Consider the following 27,179-nt stretch of genomic DNA (forward strand, 5'->3'; position numbering starts at 1 on the left):
TAAAGACCAGTTTGGACCATCGATCTTGTGACCTGATTTTCAGAGTGTCCATGTGCATATAGCTGATATTATAAATGGTCGTAAATCGCGAAAAACTGTCTTCCTTTTTATAATTGTTACTATGCAGAAGCCTTTTCCTTTCCCATTAGCAACAACCTTGGCAAACTTCAAGGACCAGTCAGGAAAGAAACATCACTCCTGCTTTAACCCTAGTATACAACCGTTTCTGTCTCTTACTATGCAGGAGAGAGTAAAAAAAACCCGAAAATACCTTTCGATGATGATACAAGAATCACCTATTTATTTAACTGGGTCGTTCCTCTCTACAATTTTCTCCACAATGGATGCTAGAATATTATTGTCCGAGACTTCGTCGCTGGTTGTAACGACATTTCTGCTACCGATATCAGGACCGTTCTTAAGGATATTACCACTACTTGGAGTTTCTGGAGAACTCACATCGCCGGAATTTGAAATGGAAAGGTTTCCTTCAGACTGCTTTGACTTATTCAGAGCATGACAGTGTGGACAGTAGTAAGTGATGAAAGGAAATTCCTCTTTCCTAGCAAGCTCTGCACAAAAACAAGTAGGCCGAGATTAATTTTTAACCTTTTTATCTACTCCAATAGTTTCTTAAATCACGTAATCAACATTATTTGAGAAGATTGGAGTCCAACTTTACCACAAATGAGTGCATATGACTGTTTTAGAAGAAACGCCGCGATACAGGCAATCACTTGATTCTGTGTCTGGGACTCGGTCCCATAGGAGCCTGTATTGTTGGGACCTTTCTGAACAGATTGTTCCAACTGAAGATGATTTCTAACATTGTTGGAACTGGTATGGGAGGGTCTCCGGTTTCGGAGCCTGTCGGACTGTGCAAGTTCAAAATCTTTGCTTTTCCCTGACGGCCTGACGTCTGATCAACCTTTATGTCCCCTTTGAGATACACTTGCAAGCCCGAATCTAGGCCCAACTTTGACGCCAAGACTGTTGCAGCAGCTGCCTTTGCTGCTGGATCAGGGTCGTATCTCTGCGATTAGTGGGATCAGTGAGTGTTTCATCTTATGATTATTTTTCTTAAAAGAGTTACAGGTAAGCAGGTATCTCATACATGTTACTAGGTAGACTCATTATCCATGACTTCAGATATACAACTCAACTAATGAAGTGCAGATGTAAATTACGAAAATTTTCATGGCTACCACCAAATGAAAGCCGTCACAACCCCAACCCTCAATACGCCTTTTCACTATTTTAGTCCCGCTATACAGCCGTGAGCATGTGAAAAATACAAAAAGGCCATATTACTCTTGAAAACGAATGCATATCCGCTCCTTCAAGTATATAAGGATTTTAATATCAAATATGCGACGTGCCGACCTTTCTTTTTGTGAAAATGACATAAAAACCCTCAATATTCAGGGAATGCACAAATCGTCACTCTACCAAAAATTTAGAGTTAACTCCTTTTTAAACCCCATCGTGTGACTAGTTTCTTGTTTGGTCTCATATTTTTGTAAATTCAAAATTTGATCCCTTTCGTTAGAATTTTATCCTGCTAGGTGTCATATTTACTTGTTTTTCTTTAACTATAAATATTTTTCTTTGTGAGGTTTTTTCTATTTTTCGTCTCCATTTTCATATTCAATATTTAATGGAATTCTAATCTCGATTAATGGATGCTTATTTTGTTAACAATATATTCTTACAAAATTTTAAAGAATAAACAAAAGGAAAGAGATGAGAGAGAGGAAAATTAGGAGAGGAGATAGAGTTCTTTGATGGTTGTTCTCAACTCATATATGAGAGGAGACGGGGAGTGAAAATCTATAGAGATAACATAATACATATTGTAATCTCTAGAAAACCTATCATAGGTGACTCTATATAAGACCAAAATATATCATTTCATCAAAATGTTAATGTTTGAGAGATTACAAAATACATATTGACCAACTATAACAATACGCAAGAAAAACACTTCGGATTGTTGATTCATCGTCAGGGATGGCTTAGAACTAATAGTTCATTATCTAGTGGATCTTTCCGTTCTAATACTTCATCCAAGAGTAAAATTTTTTAATATAAAGAAATCGTCTTTATAAAAAATCAGAATCATTTTCTTGCTCCAACTTCTTTTTAAGTTTTCTCCAACACCTTATAGATGTCTTTAGCATAAAAACACAAACTAAAATGCAAAAGAACAAATCTAAATCATTATAGTTGGGTCAACTATAAATGAAAAAGAAATGTCTACTTATAACTTATAAACAAAATGTGTCATGTAAAATGTTCAGACCATTTAGTTTCCGGGGAAATTCTTTATGACTAGTTACTTCAATTCCTTGCCATAGGAACCCCTCTTTATTCTATAGTATTCTAGAAACGGCTAGGATACTCACAAATGTTCAAGTCATTAAGAATTTTAAGCAAAAAAAATTTAAACGATGAGTTATTTACATAAGATCATCATGAGCCGTTTTCAACATTATATTCAAGTGCTCCAATTGATAAGCTAAAACGTCTATGAATCTGACTCTAAGTTGACCCTAGTTAAATGGAGAAAGGGAGTCGTCTTAAAGTTCCTTCGGTTTTCGAATCAGCTTTATTACTTTACAAAAACTTCTTGGTCCGCTTCTGATTCTTTTGGGTAAAGAACTATATTGTTGCATAAAGGGTTCAAAATTGTTTTGGCACTAGGCTCCCACAACATCTCAGCCACACCATTGTTTATAGGTGTTTTTGTGGCCTTGAAACGACCCAACTGTCAATTTTGTAGAGAAGTATGTATTCATCGGTCCATGTTGTATTCTCACGATTATTAACATAATCCTCATGAGATCTTAACAAAAAAAAAAACATAATCCTCATGAGAAGTCATATATCATATATGGATATCTATCTATTGTTTTACATTTGGTATGTAATAGTTTTACGAACGTGAACGTTTTCTTTGTTTACTCCTTTTTGTTCTTTGTCATTTAAACTCGTGAAAAAATTGATATCTTCAGTGTAACAATACGAGGAAGCTTTGATTTTTGTTAGTATGTATTTTCCAAAATATTTTGAAAGGTATGTTCTTAACAACATTTCCTTACTCACATTTATGGTTCTCCATGATTCTAGCCACTTACAAAGAGGGGGTAGGGTCCAAGATTTTAAGTTAGGTTGTTTTATTTGAGTTGTTTACTTTTGGGATTAATACAATAAAATATAATCGAAAGTGGAAGATAAAATTAGTGAATATTTGAATTTTGTTATTAAATGAATATTGGGAATATAAGGTATTGCTTCAAGTTGTACTTCCTTTTTGATGGGGGACTTTGAGAAATAAAAAAAATTATCGGAGTAGAAAATTTTAAAGAAAGATGTGAATTTTGACGAATTTTTCGGGTTGTAAAATTTTAAAAGGAAACAAGTCATCTTCTTCTTCGTCATCTCTTACCACCAAATAGGGTTACCACCACCAACTCCGGTCACCACCATTTCTTTTCTTTTTCTTCATCTTCTCTCCTTCCAATAAAACTACAACCTCCCTCTCCATTTCTCTCTACTCCTCCCTCTCTATTTCTCTTTCTTTATCTAATCCGCCGAAGGGGAGGATCCCCTTTGCCGAAAAGTCGAACCAGATACGGCTAGTGGTGTGCGGTACTCCCAAACATGAATGGTTTGGGAGAACCCCAAACCACTACACTGGTTGGGGATCCCCTCAAGCCAGTGCCCTTTTCTGGCGATTTTTTCGCTGGAAAACGGCTAATAACAAGAAGAAAGGGTGAGGGAAGAGAAATAGAGAGGAGAAGAGAGAGGAAGAGAGGAAAACACTTCACTCAAAATGGTGGCCCTCTAACAATAAAAAAAATGATTTTTTGAGAAAATTTTTGCACCCCGGATACTTTTCTTATTTCCCCAAATCACTCACCTTTTCTTTTTGGTACCACTCGAGCTACGTGATTTTTAATTTTGTATTTGGATATGTCTTTATACAATTCTAAACTTCTTATACAACTTTTTAAATTTAAAACCATTTGGTAAAAGACAATCGGTATACGCTTAAAAAACAGGGAAGAGAAATAGTTAGTAGATTTGAGAGATTTTCAAGAATAACAGGAAAAGAAATGGAAATAGGCACACGTCAAAGAAAAAATAGAAGAAAATAACACAATGGGAGATGATAAGAAGTTTCTATCAATGGAGGAAGGAAGATTATACATAAGCAACAAGAAGATAAAGCTACGGAATCGCTCAACCTCCATCTTTGAAATAAAATGTCAATGTTTCCGGTGACATCCATAAATTCTTCTCCGAGAAACTTGGTGGTGTTGTTGATGAAATCGTAATTCGTCTCTACTTGGTTCATCTTGATTACATATAATTGAGTAAAATACAATTCAGGACCTTTAGGGTCATCTCATTTGTGATCTTTAAGATCGTTTTATTTTGAGTTAATTCCTATACGGCCCCCTACTTTGTGACCAACTTCAAATATGGCCCCCAAAATTCTGTAAATTCAAATATGGCCCCCTTTTTTGATGTAATTGTCATAACTACCCTTCCTTTAAATCATTTTTCAAAATTATAAATAAAAATAATATCTTAATTCCACCTCATTTCCCTCTCCACCACACATCTCTCTCCATGTCATCTCTCTCTCTCTCTCCACATCACCTCTTTTTCCAACTCACCTCCCTCTCTCTCTCCAACTCACTCCTCTCTCTCTCTCTCCAACTCACCTTCATCTTCTCCGATTGAAGTTGCCCGGCCGGAAAACTTTTCGGCCGGCGACCTCCCAAATTTTTTTTTTCTCTCTTCTCTCTCTCTCTGAAAATCCGGCGAAGGGGGTTTCCCTTCGCCGGAGTTTTTAGAGAGAGAGAAAGATGAGAGAATTTCTTTTTTTTTTTGAGGTCGCCGACCGGAAAATTTTCCGGCCGACGACTTCAATCGGAGAAGATGAAGGAGAGTTGGAGAGAGAGAGGGGTGAGTTGGAGAGAGAGAGAGGTGAGTTGGAAAGAGAGTTGACATGGAGAGAGATGTGTGGTGGAGAGGGAAATGAGGTGGAATTATGATTTTATTTTTATTTTTAATTTTGAAAAAAGATTTAAAGGAAGGGTAGTTAGGACATTAACTTAAAAATAGGGGGTCATATTTGAATTTACAGAATTTTGGGGGCCATATTGGAAGCTGGTCACAATGTAGGGGGCCATATAGGAATTAACTCTTTTATTTTTTAGCCTTTAGGGTCTTTTTGTTTTGTTTTTACAATATTGTACACCTTTACCTTCATGTCGTCTTTACGTTTGTAAGTTTCGTGTTGTAATTTACGATAGTAAATCCATGTTGTCAGGGCCGGCCCAAGTAAGCTACATTCTAAACTTTACACAAGTTTTACTTATAATAACGATAAAAAAGAAAGTATCCATATTAGTCTATATGTACTAGATTACGAACGAACACACAAGTAGTATTATCAACTAGGGACGGATCTAACGCTATGACATTTTTAGTTTATATTTGAAATTGTTAGTACTAAAAGTCCGCGGAAGCTATCGAACCTATCCTAGAAATTGATCCGATTATGAAAATTAATCGAAAAACTATGCCAAAACTAAATATGCAAACAGAATTAACGAGGTTCGGCTTAAAGCCTACGTCCTCGGGTGAACAAGAAATCTTTATTGAAGGATAGATGAAGACGATTCACACAACCCGCAAGTTCGTCACAAGATTGTACCGTATAGAAATTAACCTTCTATACTAGATCTTCGACGACCGAGAAATTAAACACTGCTCAAAATTATAACCAAAATTTCCCTCTCACTTGCTCTCTCTAAAGAAGAGTTGTTGTGTTTTTTGTTGATGTGAATTACAAGCACTCAAACCCCCTATTTATATAGGATATCAACCGTCATAACAAGTCCAATAATAGGAACTTTGGTTTCTAAATTTTGAAGCCAAACTTTGGTTTCTAAATTTTGGTGCCTCTCACCAAACTGCCTATTAGAAACCGCCTCTTACAATTCTCCACCTCGTACACAATTTGATATACTTCAAATTTTGGACGAACACCATGATACTCCTTGTAAGATATATCTGCTTCTTGTAACTTCATCTGACTGCACCATATGACCATGGTTGCCTACGTATCTTTTTACAGGATCAAGCCTACCGTAGTTCTACCAACCCTTCACATAAAGATTACCTTGTCGCCATTACGCCCTTTCGGGCAACTTAACACGAGCCGATTTGTAGCAATTTCAAGCAATGCTGAAACTTGCTACACGTCACCACTTTAGTCAACATGTCCGCGGGATTCTCATATGTGTGTACCTTCATGAGAGAAACATCATCTTCATCTATGACATTTCGTACAAAGTGATACCTGACATCGATATGCTTAGTACGAGCATGATGAACCTGATTCTTCACCAAGTGGATCGCACTTTGACTATCACACCATACATCTACGCACTCCTGCTTAATTCCTAGATCATCCAGAAGACCCCACAACCACAATGCTCCCTTCACACCCTCGGTCATAGCCATATACTCGACCTCCGTAGTAGATAACGCAACTGTAGATTGTAACATCGATCGCCAACTAATTGGAGCACCATGTACCCTAAATACATAACCAGTAGTAGATCGTCTTCTATCTTGGTCGCCAGCATAATCCGAGTCAACATAACCGCTTACCTGACATGTGTCTCCACCAAAGCACAAACCCGTATCAGCGGTACCTTTCAAGTACCTCAAGACCCATTTCACAGCTTCCCGATGTGTCTTCCCCAGGTTTGCCATAAACTTACTTACCACACTGACCGCCTGTGAAATATCCGGACGAGTACACACCATAGCGTACATCAAACTGCCAACTGCACTAGCATACGGTACACGATCCATATGATCCTTCTCCTCCGTAGTAGTGGGAGATTGTCTTCCCGAGAGCCTGAAGTGTGGTGCCAAAGGTGTTGACACCACCTTCGCATTATGCATCCCGAATCGAGAAACTACTCGTTCGATGTAACCTTTCTGACTCAAGTATAGTTTCTTACTTGACCGCTCTCTCTTAATCTCCATTCCCAGTATCTTCTTTGCAGCGCCCATGTCTTTCATCTCAAACTCTTGACTGGGTTGAGATTTCAATTTATCTATCTCATTCATGCTTCGAGAAGCAATAAGCATGTCATCCACATACAAAAGGAGATAAATAAAGTCACATTCGCGAAGCTTCTTGATGTATACACAACAATCATAGTCACTTCTGCGAAAACCATGCTTTAGCATGAAAAAATCAAATCGTTTGTAGCATTGGCGAGGAGATTGTTTCAATCCGTAAAGAGACTTCATCAAACGACATACTTGATTTTTTTTGCCCTCAACCTTGTATCCCTCAGGTTGAGCCATATAAATTTCTTCTTCCAAATCACCGTGCAAGAAGGCGGTTTTAACATCGAGTTGTTCCAGCTCAAGATCACTGTGAACAACAATACTCAATAGCACCCAAATAGAAGTATGTTTCACGACCGGGGAGAAAATCTCATTGTAGTCGACCCCTTCTTTCTGTGCGTAACCCTTGGGCACTAGTCTTGCCTTATACCTTGTACCCTTGATTTCGGAAGAATCCTCTTTCTTCTTGTACACCCATTTACAACCAATATCAGACTTACCTTCGGGCAATGGGACAACCTCCTATGTCTTGTTCTTGTGAAAAGACTCCATCTCTTCTTGCATAGAAACCAACCAACTCTCTCTTTCCACCGCGGTAATAGTTTGTTTGAAGGTGACCGGCTCGTCGTCTTCCACCGAGAGTGCATATTCAACCACATTTGGCTGCCCGTAATGCCTAAGAGGTTTGTCTGACCCTAACCTCTGTACCGGCTTATATACCCGTTTCAGCCTAATGTGTACCGAAACATCCTACTGTTGTTGTTGTGAAACTTGTGTACCTTCCCCTTGAACCTCCTCATGATCGGGTTCATCAATTTCCTCATCCTGAGTATTATCCTGATGCTCCACCTGATCATGATTCCTAGAAACCCGTTGGTTTTCGGCTTCTACTTCCACTACTTGAGCTTTAGTAGACCCAACAACTAGGCACCGTAGCTTTCGCCATAGCTACAATAGATGACTCATCAAACACCTCAACTCTGCTGATTACAAACTTCTTATCTTCCGTACACCATAGTCGATAACCCTTGACTCCTGCAGCATATCCTAAGAAAATTGTTTTCTTTGCTCTATTATCAAGTTTGTTACCTTTAACATGGTAATAGGTCGTACAACCGAAAACCCTAAGTCTCCCGTAATCTGCATGTTAACCTGACCACACCTCGTAATGTATGCCGTCATCTAAAGAAGAATGTGGAGACCTGTTCATAATATAACAAGCTGTAGCAACAGATTCTGCCCACCATTCTACACCTAATCTCGAATTGAAGCGCATACATCTAGCCTTTTCAAGTAGTGTACTGATGGGCCTAGAAGGTTACCCTAAATAGATCACCACCCGCAAGTATACGGGCGTCAAGTGATAATTTCGGTAAGATCGGGTCGATCCGCATGGACTAAGTGAAACCCGTTCTAAGACTTAGAAGTAACACGGTTTTTGTTTGGAAATTGGTTTTGGTGATTAAATGATAAAATACCTTAACGAAAGAAAAATAAATACAAATGAGACAATCGATGGGGGAGAGGTATAGAGATCAGAATCCACCTCAAACGATCATAAATGATTTAACTCTTTTCTAACATGATTCTATAATTTTTATAACTCAATATCTAGAAAAATAACCTTATCTGAATATCGGAAAATTGAACCTTTTAAACAAAAATATCTAGAATGAACACACAAACATCGATTCCTAAATAATCATGTCCCAACTATCGTCTATCAAATTTCAAGCATAAATCATCAGGAGTAACAGCTCGAAATAGACTAACTAGCCCAGGTTAAGAGATTCAGATGGGGCATTTTCATGTCTCATCATGTACGATTCAATCTCTCTGCGACTCCATTCTGCTGAGGTGTGTTTACTACTGTCCAGTGCCTCACAATGCCTTCCTGATTACAAAACTCCTTGAATGCCCTATCCGTGTACTCGGTCCCATTATCCGACCTTAACGTCTTCAGCTTTCGACCAGTTTTGTTTTCAACCATTGCTTTCCACACCAGGAATGTGTTGAATACCTCATTCTTATGCTTCAGAAAATAAAGCCAGACAAATCTCGAATGATCATCAACGAATGTAACAAAATACCTGGAACCACTCTTGGAAGCTAACTTTGCTGGTCTCCAGACATCGGTATGTACGTAGTCTAATACCTCTTTGCTCCTGTGCTTGCTTGAAGAGAACGTTACCCTGTGTGCCTTTCCGAACACACAATGCTCACAAAACTCCATGCAAGGCTTCTTCATGTCCTTCAACAAGCCTTTCCCGCACATCAAAGATAGACCCTTTTTCGACATATGCCCAAGGCGCATATGCCAAAGCCTCGTACAAGCCGTTGGATCCCTTTCACTGATTCCTACTGCTACATCTCCCGTAATTGTTGTCCCTAAAAGTTTGTATAAATTACCGTAACGAGTACCTCTCATTACCACCAAAGAACCCTTAACGACTTTTATGGAGCCATTCTCTATAATTATCTTACAGCCGTTCCGCTCTAACACACCAAGGGAAATTAGATTTTTCCGCAAATCGGGTATGTGTCTTACATCCGTCAATGTTCTCACCACTCCATCGTGCATCTTGATACGTATTGTTTCGAGTCCCACAGTTTTACATATACTATCATCACCCATTATAACTGTACCGCCATCTATACTCCTATAGGTAGTAAACCACTCCCTATTTGGACACATATGGTGTGACGCCCCTGAATCAAGCATCTACTTATCAGAGATCTTCTCAGACACCTCTGTCACTGAGAAACATTCGTCAGGGTCTTCTGACACATATCCCACCTCTTGCATCTCTTGTTTCCCCTTGTAGCCTTTGTTCTTTTGCTTCAACTTTCTCTTTGGACAAGCCGCTTTAAAGTGGTCAAGCTCACCACAACTAAAGCACGTTTTCTTGAAAGAGCCTCTAGATTTGGATATAGATTTCCCGCCCTTTCCCTTTCCTCTTTCATTACTCCTCCCTCTCATTGCAAACAACCCTTGTGCTTGATCCTTGTCTACTCCACCCGACGTCATACCACTAGTAGCAACCTTACGAAGGTCATCCGCTAATAACGAATTTCTCGTCTCTTCCATGCTTAGACTATCACCAACAAGCATCAAAGTTTGAACAAGTTTCTCATAGGATTTAGGTAATGAAAGTAACAATATGAGGGATTGGTCCTCATCCTCAACCTTAACATCAATAGCCTTCAAATTTGAGATAATCCTGTCAAATCTATTCACATAATCCTGAATAGAAGAACCCTCTTCCATTCTACACGTGAATAACTTGGATTTTAAGTAGACCCGATTCGTTAAAGTTTTTGTCTTGAAATTGCTTTCTGGCTTTAACCACACACTCGCCGCCGTTGTTTCTCCGTCTACTAGGAACGACACGTCCCTCTCAAGACAAAACATAATGGTTGCCCGTGCTTCGAGATCTAACTCTTCCCAGTCCTCATCTGACATATCTTCTGATTTCTTTCTCGTCAACGTCTTGTGTAATTTATGCGAGATTAGCAGATTCTTCATCTGCATCCGCCAATAAGAATAATCGTTTTTCCCATTGAACTTCTCTATCTCATATTTCCCTGATTTGACCGTACCACTTCTCGATCCCATCTCCTCTTCGTTCAATCTCAACAAGGCACTGATACCAATTGTTAGTACTAAAAGTTCACGGAAGCTATCGACCCTATCCTAGAATTTGATCCGATTATGAAAATTAATCAAAAAGTTATGCCAAACTAAATATGCAAACAGAATTAACGACGTTCGGCTTAAAGCCTACGTCCTCGGGCAAACAAGAAATCTTTATTGAAGGATAGATGAAGACGACTCACACAACACGCAAGTTCATCCCAAGAGTGTACCGTATAGAAATTAACCTTCTATACTAGATCTTCGACAACCGAGAAATTAAACACCGCTCAAAACTATGAACAAAATTTCTCTCTCACTTGCTCTCTCTCTAGCTCTCTCTAAAGAAGAGTTGTTGTGTTTTTTGTTGATGTTGTTGATGTGAATTACAAGCACTCAAACCTCCTATTTATATAGGATATCCATTGTCATAACAAGTCCAATTATAGGAACTTTGGTTTCTAAATTCTGGTGCCAAACTTTGGTTTCTAAATTTTGGTGCCTCTCACCAAATCGCCTATTAGAAACTGCCTCTTACAGAAATAAATGTAAATGGCATGGACGAAATTATTTTTTAATACAATCTGTTTTCAATTATGTGTTTTAACTATTTTAATTTTCTAAAAATACACAACATATATAAAATTATGTTGTTTGGAGTGTGCATTGGGCTTTTTCAAAGATTGAAAATAATTTATTGTCAATTGGTTAGTTTGTGGACAACATATTAAGTATACACCAGGAACATCCTAAAACTAGATGAGCCTAAAGATTACTTCAATATACAGTCCTGTTTATCAATTAAAAAAAAACGATATTTGTTTTCTCCAGCTTATACCCTAGGTCTATTATAAACAACAATGTTTATTGAAGGCCGCGGCTTTGGGGAATAAAAAAAATTCTCCGGGGAATAAATTCTCGAGGGAATCCAGATTTTTTTGAAAATTCTCCGGGAAATAAATTTTTATGGGGAATACAGAATACATTTTTTTTTTGAAAGTTCTCCTCCATCTCATCTGTTCTCTCTGCCACTTCATCTTCTCGACACCTCATCATCTTCTCCGGCGAAAGTCACTGGCCGGCGACCTTCAAACATAAAAAAAAAAAACTTTTTTTTTATTTTCTCTCTCCTCTCTCTCTCTAAATTTTTTTTTCTTTTCTCTCTCTCTAGAACAGATCTAGAGAGAGAGAGAAGGTTTGTTCTCACGAACAAACCTGCAATGGCTTTTTCATTTTCTAAGATGGGTTCTTTGAGTTTTATTGTTTTATTATAGTTTTTCGATTTATATATTGTATATGAGTTGTTAATATCATCAGTGCTTTTATAAGTATTTAGCCCTAAAATGGTCTTGTAGGGCAATGCAAGCTTTGATTTCATTGAAGAATGTAAATGTATATGAACTTTGTAGATCCTGTTATCAGTTTAATAATTTTCTGAAATTTTAGGGTTGGATGATTCATTAATCTGTAATGGGGTATTAGGGTTATAGAAATTTGATTACTCTAGGCCTAGGGAAAGGTACATTCTTATAACGTATATTGTGTGGAATGAATTGAAAAGTTTAACCTTTTTAATTATTATTAATCCTGGTTAGGTATAAGGATTATGATTTGTATTGTCTGTGTATATCTCTACTTGGTAGATCAAACAACTAACTGATTATACTGTTATCCGCCAACGAAAATAGCTTAAGATTTGTTTTGTTTGTCAATGATTCTATAAAGCCATTGAAGGTTTGTTCGTCTAGATCTGTTCTAGAGAGAGAGAAAAAAAAAATTAGAGAAAGAGAGGAGAGAGAAAATTTAAAAAATTATGTTTGAAGGTCGTCGGTCGGAAAATTGGTCGGCCGGCGACTTTCGCCGGAGAAGATGATGAGGTGTCGAGAAGATGAAGTGGTAGAGACTAGAGAGAGGTGATGAGATGGAGGAGCCTTTTTTATAGCATCTTCTAAAATTAGAAGCCCCTTAGCAATAAAAAGAAACATAAAAAGTCAATCTTGTTTGACTAGTTTTAAGAAAAGTCTTTATTCCCCGGAGAATTTTCTTTATTTCCCAAAGCTGCGGCCTTATTGAAAATCAGTTATACTAGAGAAATATGGTGCAAACAAATGATTTTTTATTTGATTTAGTTACATGGTATAGTGAACAAAATCATAGAGGTTATATAAGGACGCCCACTTATTGGCAGCTTCGGTTCTATCCCACGAAATTTAATGTTGAACATTTAGCCCTCATGTTGATAAATTAGTTTCAATTTCGTCCCTATTTTAACTTGTTGTTATATTGGGGATTGAACTTTGTAACGTTACTTTGTTGTTATTTATGGCTTTCAAAAATAAAAATAAAAATATAATGACTCTTTACAAGATTGCTGTTGGTGTGGACATATCGTATATTAAATTTTTCAAAATCATGATCATTTAATGTATCACATTGAAAAAACAAACGGTCCTATCAATTTGGACGCAAATAATTTCATCTAACAAAATTTTTTTTGACATGTAACTAGATTTTGTTAAAACTCTTTTTTTATGTTACCGTGTTCAAGAAAAGACTAAAAACATATGAATATAATAATGTACTAGAAAGCAGGGGGATGGTGAGTCAAACTCAGGACCTCTTGAGAAGTGTAAAGACAACTTACTAGTGAAGCTAATTTTGTTACTCATAATTCCATGTATGATTTTCTGTTAAAGGCAAAAACGGATCTGGGACCCTGATAATTACCTTAGAAAGATGAGGTCCAAAGCCACCGCTTTGGTGGCTTTGGACCTAGGTCTGCCCTGCATGTTGTGCTCAAAGGAGTCAAAAGTCTCCAAACTATGTAATGTATTGGATTTAATTCCTACATATGAATGAAAGTTTTAGTTTTATCAAAATAATAAATAATAACAATAATTTGCCTACTAAATCACATGTTGGATAACATGAAGAACTAGAACGATGAGTGGGTTATGTTTGGAGGCTAAGAGAGGATACATCGAAATGGAAAAGAGAAATTTCTTAGTAAAGAAAATGATAAAAAAAAAGTGACGAGATAATAATTGTTTTTCAACGACCACGGTGTCTAGCCGGAAACAACAATGAAAAATTAAAATTTATCTCTATATATTTTCTCCATGCAGATAACCAGATACCAAACATATCATAATTTAGGTTTACATTTAACAAGAAAAATTTCTACTTCTCAGGTGCTTTACACTATATTACATTTGTGAACATGTAAAGACATATCTTGTGAAGTCAATGGTCTGATCACATCCAATCTTGGTACCATTTGCTGCCACATTCTAAACAGAAAATGAAAAGAAACCGTTAGAGTTTTTGCAAGTCCGTTTTTGGTATAGCTAAAAATTCCCTCTTCAATAATCTCACACGAGACAAATGGTTGTTTCTAGTGAAATTAATGAACAACTGCCAGTCTACTTTTGTTGTAGTTTGCGTTTCGATTATTGGCCTCGAAAATTTAGATAATTTGTAAGATCAATAGCTCCACTCCAACCTTTTTCTAAGTTTTCTCCAACACCCTATATATTTCCTTTAGCATAAAGAGCACCAATGGTAAATGTAAAAGAACAAACCTAAGTTTTTTGTTGTTGAAAGGAAACAAACCTAAGTTATTATAGTTAAAATGACTAAATGGAAAAGATATGTCTAATTATAAGTAAAATGAGTCATGTAAAATGCTCAGATCCTTACGTTTCAAGAAAATTCCTCAGTCATTACTTCAATTCCTTGCCTTAGAAAACCCGTTTATTCTATGGTATTCTAGAAATGGCTAGGATGTTCACCAATGCTCAAGTCATAAACAAAGTAATCGTTAATGCTCAAGTCATTAGCGAAGGAATATGACGTGGACCAGACATTCTACTTAAGAGGAAATCTGACAATTACTTACAAAGTTTATACTATTAAACCCAATAAAATATTCAAATTGTATTTTGACGACCGCAACCAACAACTAGTTTATATTTATCATCTTAAATAAGTACCATCTAACATCTTAAATAAGTCCACCGCCCTTAGGTGTAGTGGTAGGACATCCCTCTTAAGCTCATGAAGTCTTGGGATTGAGTCTCCAAAATTTATATCATGTAATTTAGACACTAAATAAAGTAGTTGTTGTCGGGCTTTAGGCCTCTTTGTTGTCGGGCTTCAGGCGTCTTTAATCATTTGTTTAACTTATGCGGTTATCGTGCTTATCACATCTTGACGATGTATCAATGCTTTGTAACGACTAACGTAAATTGTAGGTAGTCAATTTCTCAAAAGAAAAAGCTAAACACTGAACTAACCCTCATGAAAAATTGTGGTTCTAATTTTTCAAGTGCTATAGATGACTGGTTTCGCCTTGTACATCAAACTATATATGTGTTACACTTTTACATGTAAAAGATTAAAACTAAGAATTTTACCCAAGAAATATAAACGATTTTTTATGTAAGTGAACCCTTAAGCGTTTCCAACTCTATATTGAAGTGCTCCAGCAAATTAGCTAAAATATCAAGAATCTGACTCGAAATGTAAATTGCCTCAAGTTAGATTATTGATTTGTAAAAAAAACATGATTCTTAACTTCATTGGCTCTTTCATCAAAAATAAAAAAATAATAAAAAAAAAAACTTCATTGGCTGCTTACCAAAAAACAAAAAGATTCAAAAGGAAAAGAAGGGAAACTTTTTATTTTAGGAAGTTTGTAGATTAAGAGTAATTTTTTTTTAGGAAATGTAAGAAGCTATCCTTTTTTTCATTTTGATAAACATATTATTACATTACGTTTTTTGGGTTAATTGCACTTTGCCCCCCCCCCCCCCCCCCCCCCCCTCAATTTGCATCTCACAACAAAATTTGGTTATTGTATTTGTCTAGCGTTCTGATTTAACTAAAGGTGACTAATACGTGGATAACCGTTTTTCTTATATGAACAACTATCTTATGTGGATAACTAGAAAAATTAAAATTTTTATGTGGACGCCAGTTTTTAAGGGGATAACTCTCTATTGTTTTCATTCAAGTCCTCTTAGAATTAGATGTATTATTTTAACTCCTTCCTCTATTTTCTATAAACCTTAAAGTTTGATCATCCTCTTCTACAACTTCATCTTCATCACCAACACCCAAATTTGTAGAGAAAGAAAATTGTAGGAAGATTGTTGATCATGACAAAATCAAAGAGATCTTTCTCAAATAAGTATGATGGTGATGTATCTGAGTGACAGATTCTCTACCATTGGTAGAGAACAACTCAAGTGCCAATGAATGATCAACAAACATATTAACAGGGAAAATGGGTCTAGCCGCCAACATAAATACGTTTGTATTTGAATGGGATAAAGAGAGAAAGGTTTACCAATTTCTCCAATTCCAAAACCCCTTCTCCAAGAATCAATTGATTTTGTTAATGAAAAACTAAAACTACTAAAAATCTAGTAGTAAAGAATATGAATAAAAATCATGGGTCGTTTTAAAATCACTAAATTCATCATGACATCAACTCTTTCAATCTCTTTTTCTACTTTTCTGAGGTGGTTTGGTCTTCACCATCAGACTGAAAGCATCAAATAACCACAAACAGATTACTAGCTATGAATCTCATAAACCATAAAAATCCAGACGGATGTATCGCGCAACTATATGAAGAAATTTTTTTGTCGGTGACAAATAAGGCCTTGTAGAATTGTCCCCTTATTAAATCGAAGTCCTCCCATTAATTATTGTTTTAGTATTTAAGGCCTTGTAGAGTTGTCCCCTTATTAAATCAAAGTCAACTAAGTCAAGCATAGTTAACTCGCATCGGACTCGAAAATAGTTACCCATATAAAAAAACCGGTTGTTCACATATTGGCCACCTAACTAAGGTGTTGTTTGGCAACACTAACATAAGTTACTTTTTTTACTTTAAGTAAAAAAAGTAGAAAAGTTAGTTTGGTAACGCAAAAATGACTGACTTCACTTAAGTCAAATTTTGACTTCCTTTTGAAGTTAAAATTTTTAACTTTTGACTTTAAAGTAAAGTAACTTATGTTCAACAAATGCACGACTTTTACTTGACGAAATTTTTTCTTCGTCTATTTTCTTTCCACCACCACAACTAAACCTCTACCATACCATTGTACCCCCACCACCACAACAACCATTGCACCTCCCCCACCACCATATCTCAACCACCACACCTTAACCACCACCACTACCGTACACCTCCACCACATCTTAACTCACCTCGTACTTCCACCACCATCGTACCTTCACCACCACCACCATACGTCCATCACTACCACCCACATATCTTATCCATTATCACCACCATTATATCACCACAGTACCTCTACCACCACCACCACCATACCTCCATCATTACCATCTACGGATCTTATCCACTACCTCTATTATCACCATCATACCACCACCACCATACCTCTGTCACTATCACTTACATACTTTATCCACCACCACCACCATACGTCCACCACCACCACCATACCTCCACCACCACATCACCCGCCACTGATGCACCCGAAAAGGTTGCAAACCCAAGCGGAGGTATCAAGTAGTAATCCGGCAAAGCCGGGATCGATCCAAGGAAAGGAATGTAGCTTGGATATCGAATGGTCTTATTCGTCAGTTTAGATATCAAAGGCTTACTTAGACAAAAGCGGGAATAAATGAAGATAATGTGAGGTTTATAATCGAATAAGCAATAAGAAAATAAAGTAAGTAAAACAAACTAAAATATCAATGTAAGAAGGCGAGAGAGATTTGAGAGAAGAGTTCGGAGGAACAAGAGTCGGGAACAACAAGTGAGAGAAGTGTCGAGGTCCGGGAATCCGATGTGGTGAACTTACAACTATGTACGGTCTAATCGAATGGATTGATACAAACCTAGTCTCGATTCCTAAGGTGGATGTTCATAAGCACTACGTATGTCCGGAGATAATACTTAGTCAAATAAACTTCCTAAACGAATAAAACCGAATCATCGATCACATTGCCTAATTGATTAACTATGCGAAGTACTTGATAAGACACATGAAAAACGATTGAAACAAGTAATCGAAATAAGAGAACATCAATTTATTATCAAACACATTAAATAATCACAAACACAATCACAAATTCATCAAGATTTCATCCCTAGACCTCAACAAATTGATTAGCTACTCATGTTAAAGCAAACATTGAGATTCAAAGTTAAAGAGTAGACCACACACATGATTTTATACTTTTAGAACACTACAAATCTCAATTAAATTGATAAGAGTAACTTAACAACAACTAATATGCTTTTGGAGTAATTGAATAAGATGAAGAACAAGTAAAAAAATTGAAGAACAAGAGAGAAAGTAGTAGAAAATGGGGTTTCAAAGCTGCTGGAAATTCAATCTCTTATGTAGCCAAATAGCACCTTGAGGAACTGAATTTTCCAGCCAAAAGGATCAACCAAACAACACCCTTTTCTCTAACAACCCACCAGCCTAAACCACCTCTTTTATTTTCCAAAACCGCGTACTAAATCATCCAAAACCACCCAGCCAAATCCTAAAAAAACCGCCACTTAATATATCACCAAAACAGCCACCCTTTTCCAAACTACTCCTTAATCCCGTGAAAACCACCCACCAAAAATCGCCTCCCTTCAAAACCGCCTCCTTCCTCTCTCCCGTATTCAACCCTTGAGAAGAGATAATAGCCCCTCCAGCCCTCCTTCTTTCTTTTGTTCTTTTTCCTAAAACCCTAGTAAAGCTTGACTTGGTCATACTCTTTGACTTAGGCTAAACACTTGATGGGGGTGTCCATAAAATCTCTAATAGCTCATCTTCTTTACACTCTAGGCTTGGGTTTGGACTGTTTCTTCTCATTAAGAAATCAAATTGGGTGCCCTCATCATTTTCCACATCTTCTAGCTTTTAGCAAAGACCGAAATACCTATCGACTTCTTATGATCACCATTTCTTCATTCGAACTCCGATTTGATTCTCGTCTTCACCGTTGGGTTCATCATTAACTCTACTTTCCATTGGTCCACTGACTTTTACACAAAATTACTAAATCACCCCTGGTCCAAATGACCAATTTGTCCTTCAAGCGTCTTTCTTCCATTTTTATCCGTTTTTCTTGTTCAACTCCATGAATAGTACCTAATCAAAAGAAGTTTATAACTAATCAAAATAAAAGTATAAAATGGACTAGCTTATTTAAATTAAGTGACATAAATGTGGTGAATTCACACCACATCAGCCACCACCACCACCACCGTAATTCCACCATCATCATCGTCATCATACCTCCACCACCACCACACCTCCACCACCACCGTACTTCCACCATCACCACCACCGTACTTCCACCACCACCGCCGTACTTCCACTATCACCACCACCGTAATTCCACCATCATCATACCTCCACCACCACTGCCACCATCATACCTCTAGTACCACCACCATCATACCTCAAGCACCACCAAACCCCCATAACTATACTTTCAAGGCACCGCCACCCACTAATATCACCACCACTTCGTATGCAAGAATAATTATGAAAATCATAAATAAATTCAATTAAATAAAGTATCTCTATGAGTGAAAGAAAAATAAAATTATCTAAAGTAAATTGGATTACCAAATTAACTTTTTGATTGTTTTACTTATAAGTAATATTTTTGCCAAATATACTTTTGTAATTTATTTACTTTTTTAAAGCAAAAGAACTTATGCTACAAGCAAAAATACTTATACTTTTGGTTGCCAAACGACACTTGAAACTGAAAACAAGTAATAACTTTTAACATCTCTAGTAGAAATGAATACATTACTTTTAACACATGTCTTATAAGTTTTTTTTTCCCGGAAATTGACTACAATGTACGATAGTCATTCCAATGCCGTTGATACATTAAAGATGTGATTATCGCGATAACTGCTTAATTTTAACAAGAACATGCCTAAAGACCAAATAAATTCTAGGGATCGAATCCGAGACCTCTGGGAACTTTTGGTGTTTACCTCAACACTTATAAGTTGTAAACAAGAAACTTAAGAACAAAATATGTTCATAACTACTGTAAAACTAATCTGAACCGTACTACACTAATACATCCTAAGACTATTTTGGACTCATCTACTTCTATGTATATCCAAAATAACCCACATCAATAAATAATGAATTTCCACCATCATTTAGTATCGATCTTGTGACTTCCAGGTGTTTAGAGTGTCCATGTGCATATAACTGTATTTATGAATGTCGTTAATCACGAAAAACTTAGCCTAATACAAGTTGAAATTAAATAGATACTGTAATAATTTTTTTTTTTTTTTGAGAATTCGACTACGGTCTACGTTAGTCGTTACAAGGCATAGATGCATCATGGAGATGTAATGAGCACAATAACCGCGTAATTTAAACTGAGAATGAAAGAGGCCTAAAGCCCGACAACGAAGAGGCCTAAAGCCCGACAAATTATTACATTATTCATAGCCTAAATTACATAGGATAAATCTTGATGGCAACTGCTTCCACCGAGACTCGATCCCACGACCTCATGGTCTTAAGAGGGGTGTCTAACCATTACACCAATGGGTGGTGGACGAGATACTGTAATAATTAAGTTGTCATGTGAAGCACTTAAGCTTGAACAGAATTTCGGGAATAATGGTTTGTAAAATTAAAATTAATTTTTTTTTTTCAACGACCACGGTCTCTAAGAAGAAACAACTACGTGGAAATCAAAATCTCTATATATATGTTCTCCATGCAGACAACCGGTTACCAAACAACCATAGTTAATTAGGTTTACATTTAACATTCAAAGGCCTCAATTTCTGCTCTACACTATATATGCAGTTGTGATATCCAATAAAGCATATCTTGTAAAAGGCAAGGGTGAGATCACATGGGATATTATTACCATGTGCTGCCACATTCTAGACAGCGTATTCTATGTCTCCAACACGTGTTCCTGTAATGATATCAGTCACCACGTATCATTTTTTTCGAACATATGTTGCACCGTGACTCTATTTTCCTGAGAAGGTGTTGATATTTAAATTTGGTGTGTTTGGATTTCAAATGAAAAGAAATCGTTGTCGTGTTTGATCGGTTTTGTGTCTCGAATGCCAGTTAATTTTGCTACATCAGTAGTTGAAAGTCCCCCTTCAATAATACGATGAAGACATCGTTGAATTAAGGACAAAATTTAGAATTTTTCAGTCTTTTTTGTTTTAGTTTGTTGACATGTGGCATCTCTCATTCTTATTATTGCCGCGAAAATTTAGGTAATTTGAAAGATGAACAGGGTGTTTTGTCTGACCTTTTCTTTTAGTTTTCTCCAACACCTTATACTCTCTAGATGGTGTTTACCATAACGAACACAAATGATAATGGTAAAAGAACAAACCTAAGTTATTGTAATTGAAATGACTATAAAGGGAAAAGACATGTTCACTTATAAACCAAATGAGTCATGTGAAATGGAGAGACTGTTTCATTTCAAAAAACTCGTCAGAACACATTACTTCAATACCCTGCCTTAGAAATCCCATTTTATTCTATGGTATTCTAGAAAAGGCTGAGAAATTCATCAATGCTCATGTCATTAATGAAGTAACTTTTTAATCACTGGGTTTCTGCCGTTGCGTCCTACGCGACAGATCCGTCTTGGATTCGCTGATAAATCACGATTTTATATCATTCATCAGATGTGTTCCCAACCAAATCTCTAAAATAAAATAGACGGTCAGATTTATTTCCTAGATAACCGACTGAGCTGTTTTAATACAATAGATTTCTTGTTGAGTAGTATGACATGGACACCGTTCTATTTAATAGGAAATCTGATAAAATAACACAAAAACAATTTATATATCTAATCACACCTAAAAATGTTTTGTCGAGTCTAACTAAAAATTAATTTATTTAACATCTTAAATAAGAACCATCACTTTCAACAAAAAAAAAAAATTACCATCAAGATATTTCGACCATTAAAATTTGCAAGATTCTCCAAATACTAAGCTTACTCTCATGAGAATTTGTGGTTCTGGTCTTTCAAGTGTTATAAATGACTGGTTTTGCCTTGTACATTAAACTATATACATTTTCATTAAAAACTAAGAATTTTAACCAAAAGAATGCCAACATTAAGTTTTTCATAAAAGTGCACCCTTAACCTTTTCCAACTTTAAATTGAAGTGATCTCAACAAAAAAAAAACTTTAAATTGAAGTGCTCCAGTTGATTAGCTAAAATATCATGAATCCAAATCGAAATCTAAATCGAGTCAAGTTAGATTACCGACTTGTAAAAAAACAACCAATTCTTAACTTCATCTACAAGATTGAAAAGAAAAAGAAGGGAAACTTTTTTTTGGAATAAACTCGGAGTAACTTATTTTTTGGGCTATGTAAGAAGGTATCCGTGCCTTTTTTTTCGTTTTGATAAACATATTACTACATAATGTTTTTTGGGTTAATTTCAATTTGGCCTCGCAATTTGCGGCTCATTGAAAAATTTGATCACTATATTTGTCTAGCGTTCTAATTTAACTGCAAATACCATTGTTTCATTAATCAAATTTGACAGTGAATATTTTCTTTCTAGGGAACCTTTCAAAATATTTCACTAGTCATTTATCTCATTGAAAAAACATCACCACCAACTAAAAAAAGAAAAGCAATCTTTGTTTTCTTTCCATCTTTCTTCTTCTTCTCCATCTACTCAAAGCATGACATTTCACTTGGAAGTGGATCGACTCAAATCTTGTGGGGTATCATTTTTGACAGAGAAATTGCGACCTATGGCGCCTTTAATTAAACACTACAAACGGATCATAGCTTTTAATATCTCTACTAGAAATCAATATGTTACCTAACTACAAAACACAAACCTTAAATGTCTTCCAAGTTATAAATTAGAAACTTAAGAATGAAATATGCTCATAACTTCTATGAAACTACTCTAAAGACACTCGTACATCTTAAAGACCATTTTGAACTGTCGATCTTGTGACCTAGTTTTCAGGGTATCCATGTGCATATAGCTGTAATTATAAATGGTGAAATGGTCGTAAATCACGAAAGTGTCTTTCTTTTTATGATTGTAACTATGCACAAGCCTTGTCCTTTCTCATTAGCAACAACCTTGGCAAGCTTCAAGCACCAGTCAGGAAAGAAACATCACTTCTGATTTAACCCTAGTATACAACCGCTTCTGTCTCCTACTATGCAGGAGAGAGTAAAAGAAACCCGAAAATACCTTTCGATGATGATACAAGAATCACTTATTTATTTAACTGGGTTGTTCCTCTTCTACACTTTTCTCCACAATGGATGCTGGAATATTATTGCCCGAGACTTCGTCGCTGGTTGTAAGGACATTTCTGCTACTGATATCAGGACCGTTCTTAAGGATATTACCAATACTCGGAGTTTCTGGAGAACTCACATTGCAGGAATTTGAAATGGAAAGGTTTCCTTCAGACTGTTTTGACTTATTCAGAGCATGACAGTGTGGACAGTAGTAAGTGATGAATGGAAATTCCTCTTTCCTAGCAAGCCCTGCACAAAAACAAGTAGGCCGAGATTAACTTTTAACCTTTTTATCTACTCCAATAGTTTCTTAAATCATGTAATCAGCATTATTTGAGAAGATTCAAACCCAACTTTACCATTGTGCATATGGCAGTTGCCACAAATGAGTGCATATGACTGTTTTGGATCCTCGCCTACAAGCAATGCAGCGATACGGGCAATCCATCCACTATCATGTGCTATAGAATTTGGATGGTGGTTGACGACAATCACTTGATTATGTATCTGGAACTTGGTCCCATAGGAGCCCGTATTGTTGGGACCTTCCTGAACAGATTGTTGCAACTGAAGATGATTTCTAGCATTTTTGGAACTGGTATGGGAGGGTCTTCGGTTTCGGAGCCCGTCAGACTGTGCCAGTTCAAAATCTTTGCTTTTCCCTGACGTCTGATCAACCTTTGTGTCCTCTTTGAGATACACTTGCAAGCCCGAATCTAGGCCCAACTTTGACGCCAAGACTGTTGCAGCAGCTGCCTTTGCTGCTGGATCAGGGTCGTATCTCTGCGATTAGTGGGATCAGTGAGTGTTTCATCTTATGATTATTTTCTTTAAAAGAGTTACAGGTAAGGAAGTATCTCATACATGTTACTAGGTAGACTCATCATCCATGACTTCAGATATACAACTCAACTAACGAAGTGCAGATGTAAATTACGAAAATTTTCATGGCTACCACCAGATGACAACCCAAACCTCACTACACCCATTCACTATTTTAGTCCCGCTATACAGCCGTGGGCATGTGAAAAATATAAAAGGTCATATTACTCTTGAAAATGAATGCATATCCACTCCTTCAAGTATATATGGATTTTGATATCAAATATGCTAGTCAACAAGTTGAAAGGAATTTATGTTTTTAAGTTTACCTGAATTAGTTGTTGGGTAATATAATAGTTTGTTCTCTCTTTCAGTTCATCTATTTTTGCTTGCCTTTCAGCCCGCAATCTCTCGATGGTTTTCTGATCCTTGCGCTCACCTACAGAGGTCACATTTAAATATGAAATTCAGAACCAGGATTCCTTGATTTTACTTGGAGAAAGAAATTAGCTCAGTAGTTCACATGCATTAGAAATCAAAGCCCATAATAGTATTTTATGTATAGATGATCTTAGGAGACATGATTACACTACTCTATCAATTTCCCACATATAGCTTATGTATATACATAGATAGCTAACTAAATCTATTTTTTTCTGTGAAACAACCAGAAGACTCAAGGTTAAGGTGGAAATGGCAGCACTTATGTAACAACCCATGTGTAAATTGAGAAAAAGCTTTTCGTGAACACGAGCTCGAAATGGACTCGAAGAGTGTAGAATTGTCATGCTGATGGCTCTCATTATATGGAAAGTATTATATTTATTCCTCATTAAAAGTTCGGGCTTTAAGGGCCACATGGTGCTGGAGTTTTGTCTAAGATACTATATTTTGGTCGGAGCTATTTGAAAGAGTCTCTATGGATCATCATAGAGCAAAGTAAGAAATTCCTGCAAAGAGAATTCCGTCAAAACTCAAAACCCCATCACTTGATTATTGATAAATGTACATGCATGTGCTTGTACATCACGGTGCCTTCTATCTTTTCATAGTTTTAGTCACTCTTGAAGCTTTTGATTGCTCTAAAAGAATTTACCTAGGACCTCAAATACTGAATAGTAGACCATAATCAGATGATAGAGTTTAATTAAAATACTTACGCATTCTTGTGAAGCTAACTAGTGTTGAATAAATGATAGAAGATAGACCAGGCAAAAGAAACATAGGCAAAACTCGAACAGCTCTCATCTTCCAGTCTAGATCAAACGATCGTGTTATTATAATAGCATAACCTACTGCAATAACCTGAAAATATAAATTCAGACAGTAGACTTAGATTAAGTAACCCACCGATAACATACATGTGAGCATTATACTATTCTTAAGCATACGGATACTACATGCTTTTTACAAGACAAAGGAAATATGTAAAAGAAGGTGGAACAAAAGTGAGAACAAAGTCGAATTTGACACTTATGCTAAAGTTCTCTCCTGATCAAGAAGGAATGGTACTCCATTCAACTGTTTCCGCGACCGTCCAGTCTGTTTCAATTCAACCAATTCAGGGGCAGGAAAAACTTGGAGCCCGATACTGTCACGTTCACCCATGTCCAAATTGATTTCATAGACTTCGAAACGCCGGGGCGAAGGTGGGTATTACTCCCCCAACCCACGAATTAAAGTGTTGGGCTTGGGAAAATGACGGCCACCGGCTCAGTGTGATAATCCGACATCGCTCGCGAAAGAGTCCAGAGTCTGGGCTGTAGGTGTATGGTCAATCTTAGTAAGTGACGAGGCCTTTGGATGGGCTCATGGAGCCTTCGCCAAGAACGAAACCAAAGCGGGGACAATATCCTTAGCTACTAAGGCCTTTTAGCACAACTAAACATACTAATATATCATGAGATACTAATATATCATGATTTAAGATGGCTTACCTCCAGAATGACAGAGAGAAGAATAATATTTCTAGCCATTTTTCGCCCTCTTTGAGATCTCCTTTTCATCCTTGCAAGAACAGAAGCTTCTTCCTTGGATAAATATTGCAATCTCTTCTCAAAATCCTCATTTCGGTCCCTAAAGATTCGATTCCAAATTCGAGAAAGAATCCCTTTTTGTTTCTTCTTTATAGTCTTAGTTTCTTTTCTATTATCATCAGAAATTTCAGCAGTAGTATATTGGGATTGATTAGAACCCTCGGCCATTTCCCCCAATTTAAATATACAGAAGTTCAGCCAATGCAGAAACCTACCAGTGCAAGCAAACCCTAATAAGGTCAAAGTATCTCAGATCCAATTATCAATTTCCAAATTGAAAGAAGAAAGAGGTCATGAACCATGAATCAATGAAAGATGAAGTTTAATGAAGAAACTTAACCTGATTTGAAGATTTCATGAACTATAGATCCAATTTCATGACAAGTAATTCCAATTTCAAGCTATTTAAAGTAGTAAACATTTCAAGAAAGAATTAAAAAAACAGAGACATAAGAAATTTTACCTCTTTTCAGGTTCTGATACTTCAAAAGAATCAGTCACGAAATCTTCATGAAATAAAAAAAATATAAAATCTGAACCCTAACAATCAAGGAAAGTGAGAGGGAAATGTGAACAGAGAGCAAGAACCCTAATTTTGATGTAATTTGAAAACTACTCGAAATGTATCATTAGGAGAATGAGTACCTGTCTTGAGTGAACTTTTAAATTCCAACCGACAGTCAGAACGTTGACTTTTTGACTCATTTTGACTTTTTTTTTTTTTGTTTGTGTATGAGATATGGACTAACTCTGACTTATACACTATCCAAAAGTGACTAACCCTAATGAGTGTTTTTGGTTATTTCCCGATTGAGTATGTGGAGATGACTTCTTTTTTGTTTATGTTGAGGAGTATGGTTATTGTCATCATAGGTTGATGTTGCAAAGACTGAGGTCCAAACCAGATCAGGTCTACGAAGAATTCTAAATCGGTTGTAGAATCTTTAAATCGGTTGTAGAATCTTGCGTTTATTGTAGTTTTATGGATCATTAGGTTAAGGAATGTCCGTGGTATGACACTCCTGGTCCCCAAACAAAACGCTCAAGTGAGAAGGTGATTCACATAAAATGTGACGGATTACCATATGAGATCTTTTCTTCTCTTCATTGCAAAAAAAAAAAATGATTGAGTTTCTTAGTGGATTAAAAGAAACTACAGAATCTAACACAAAAATATGAGATGATTCAATTCAACTTCCCTGTCACCAATTTTGTCG

At 36.5% G+C, this 27,179-nt stretch overlaps 1 protein-coding gene and 1 pseudogene across 2 annotated transcripts; both read right to left on the reverse strand.

The window, feature by feature from the left end:
• Positions 1 to 300: 300 nt before the first annotated feature.
• Positions 301 to 6,760, reverse strand: LOC147565004 (uncharacterized protein At2g24330-like; annotated as a pseudogene).
• A 15,849-nt stretch (positions 6,761 to 22,609) lies between these two features.
• On the reverse strand, positions 22,610 to 26,892 carry LOC147565005 (uncharacterized protein At2g24330-like). Of its 2 annotated transcripts, none has more exons than XM_086651419.1 (6): positions 26,426 to 26,892; positions 25,864 to 26,173; positions 25,087 to 25,231; positions 24,256 to 24,365; positions 23,464 to 23,887; positions 22,610 to 23,353 (listed from the first exon to the last, which is right to left on the reverse strand). In XM_086651419.1, exons 2-6 carry the CDS (start codon positions 26,128 to 26,130, stop codon positions 23,085 to 23,087), a joined length of 1,215 nt encoding a protein of 404 aa, XP_086507545.1. In that variant the 5' UTR covers positions 26,131 to 26,173; positions 26,426 to 26,892; the 3' UTR covers positions 22,610 to 23,084. The 2 variants fall into 2 exon arrangements, with proteins under 2 accessions (XP_086507545.1, XP_086507547.1); XM_086651421.1 differs by having other exon boundaries at positions 25,864 to 26,192; positions 26,426 to 26,585.
• Positions 26,893 to 27,179: the final 287 nt, after the last annotated feature.

The sequence above is a fragment of the Eschscholzia californica genome, unplaced genomic scaffold, assembly GCF_041429995.1.
Source record: "Eschscholzia californica isolate CP2 unplaced genomic scaffold, dmEscCali1.0.p SCAF_1, whole genome shotgun sequence".
Classification (NCBI taxonomy): Eukaryota; Viridiplantae; Streptophyta; class Magnoliopsida; order Ranunculales; family Papaveraceae; genus Eschscholzia; species Eschscholzia californica.

Excerpts from the sequence above, each read along its gene's own strand:
- LOC147565005 (XM_086651419.1), bottom strand. The coding sequence starts at position 26,130 with ATGGCCGAGGGTTCTAATCAATCCCAATATACTACTGCTGAAATTTCT. Across the intron at positions 25,232-25,863 it reads TTCTCTCTGTCATTCTGGAG|GTTATTGCAGTAGGTTATGC; the intron begins GTAAGCCATCTT and ends TTATATTTTCAG. Across the intron at positions 24,366-25,086 it reads AGTTAGCTTCACAAGAATGC|GTGAGCGCAAGGATCAGAAA; the intron begins GTAAGTATTTTA and ends TGACCTCTGTAG.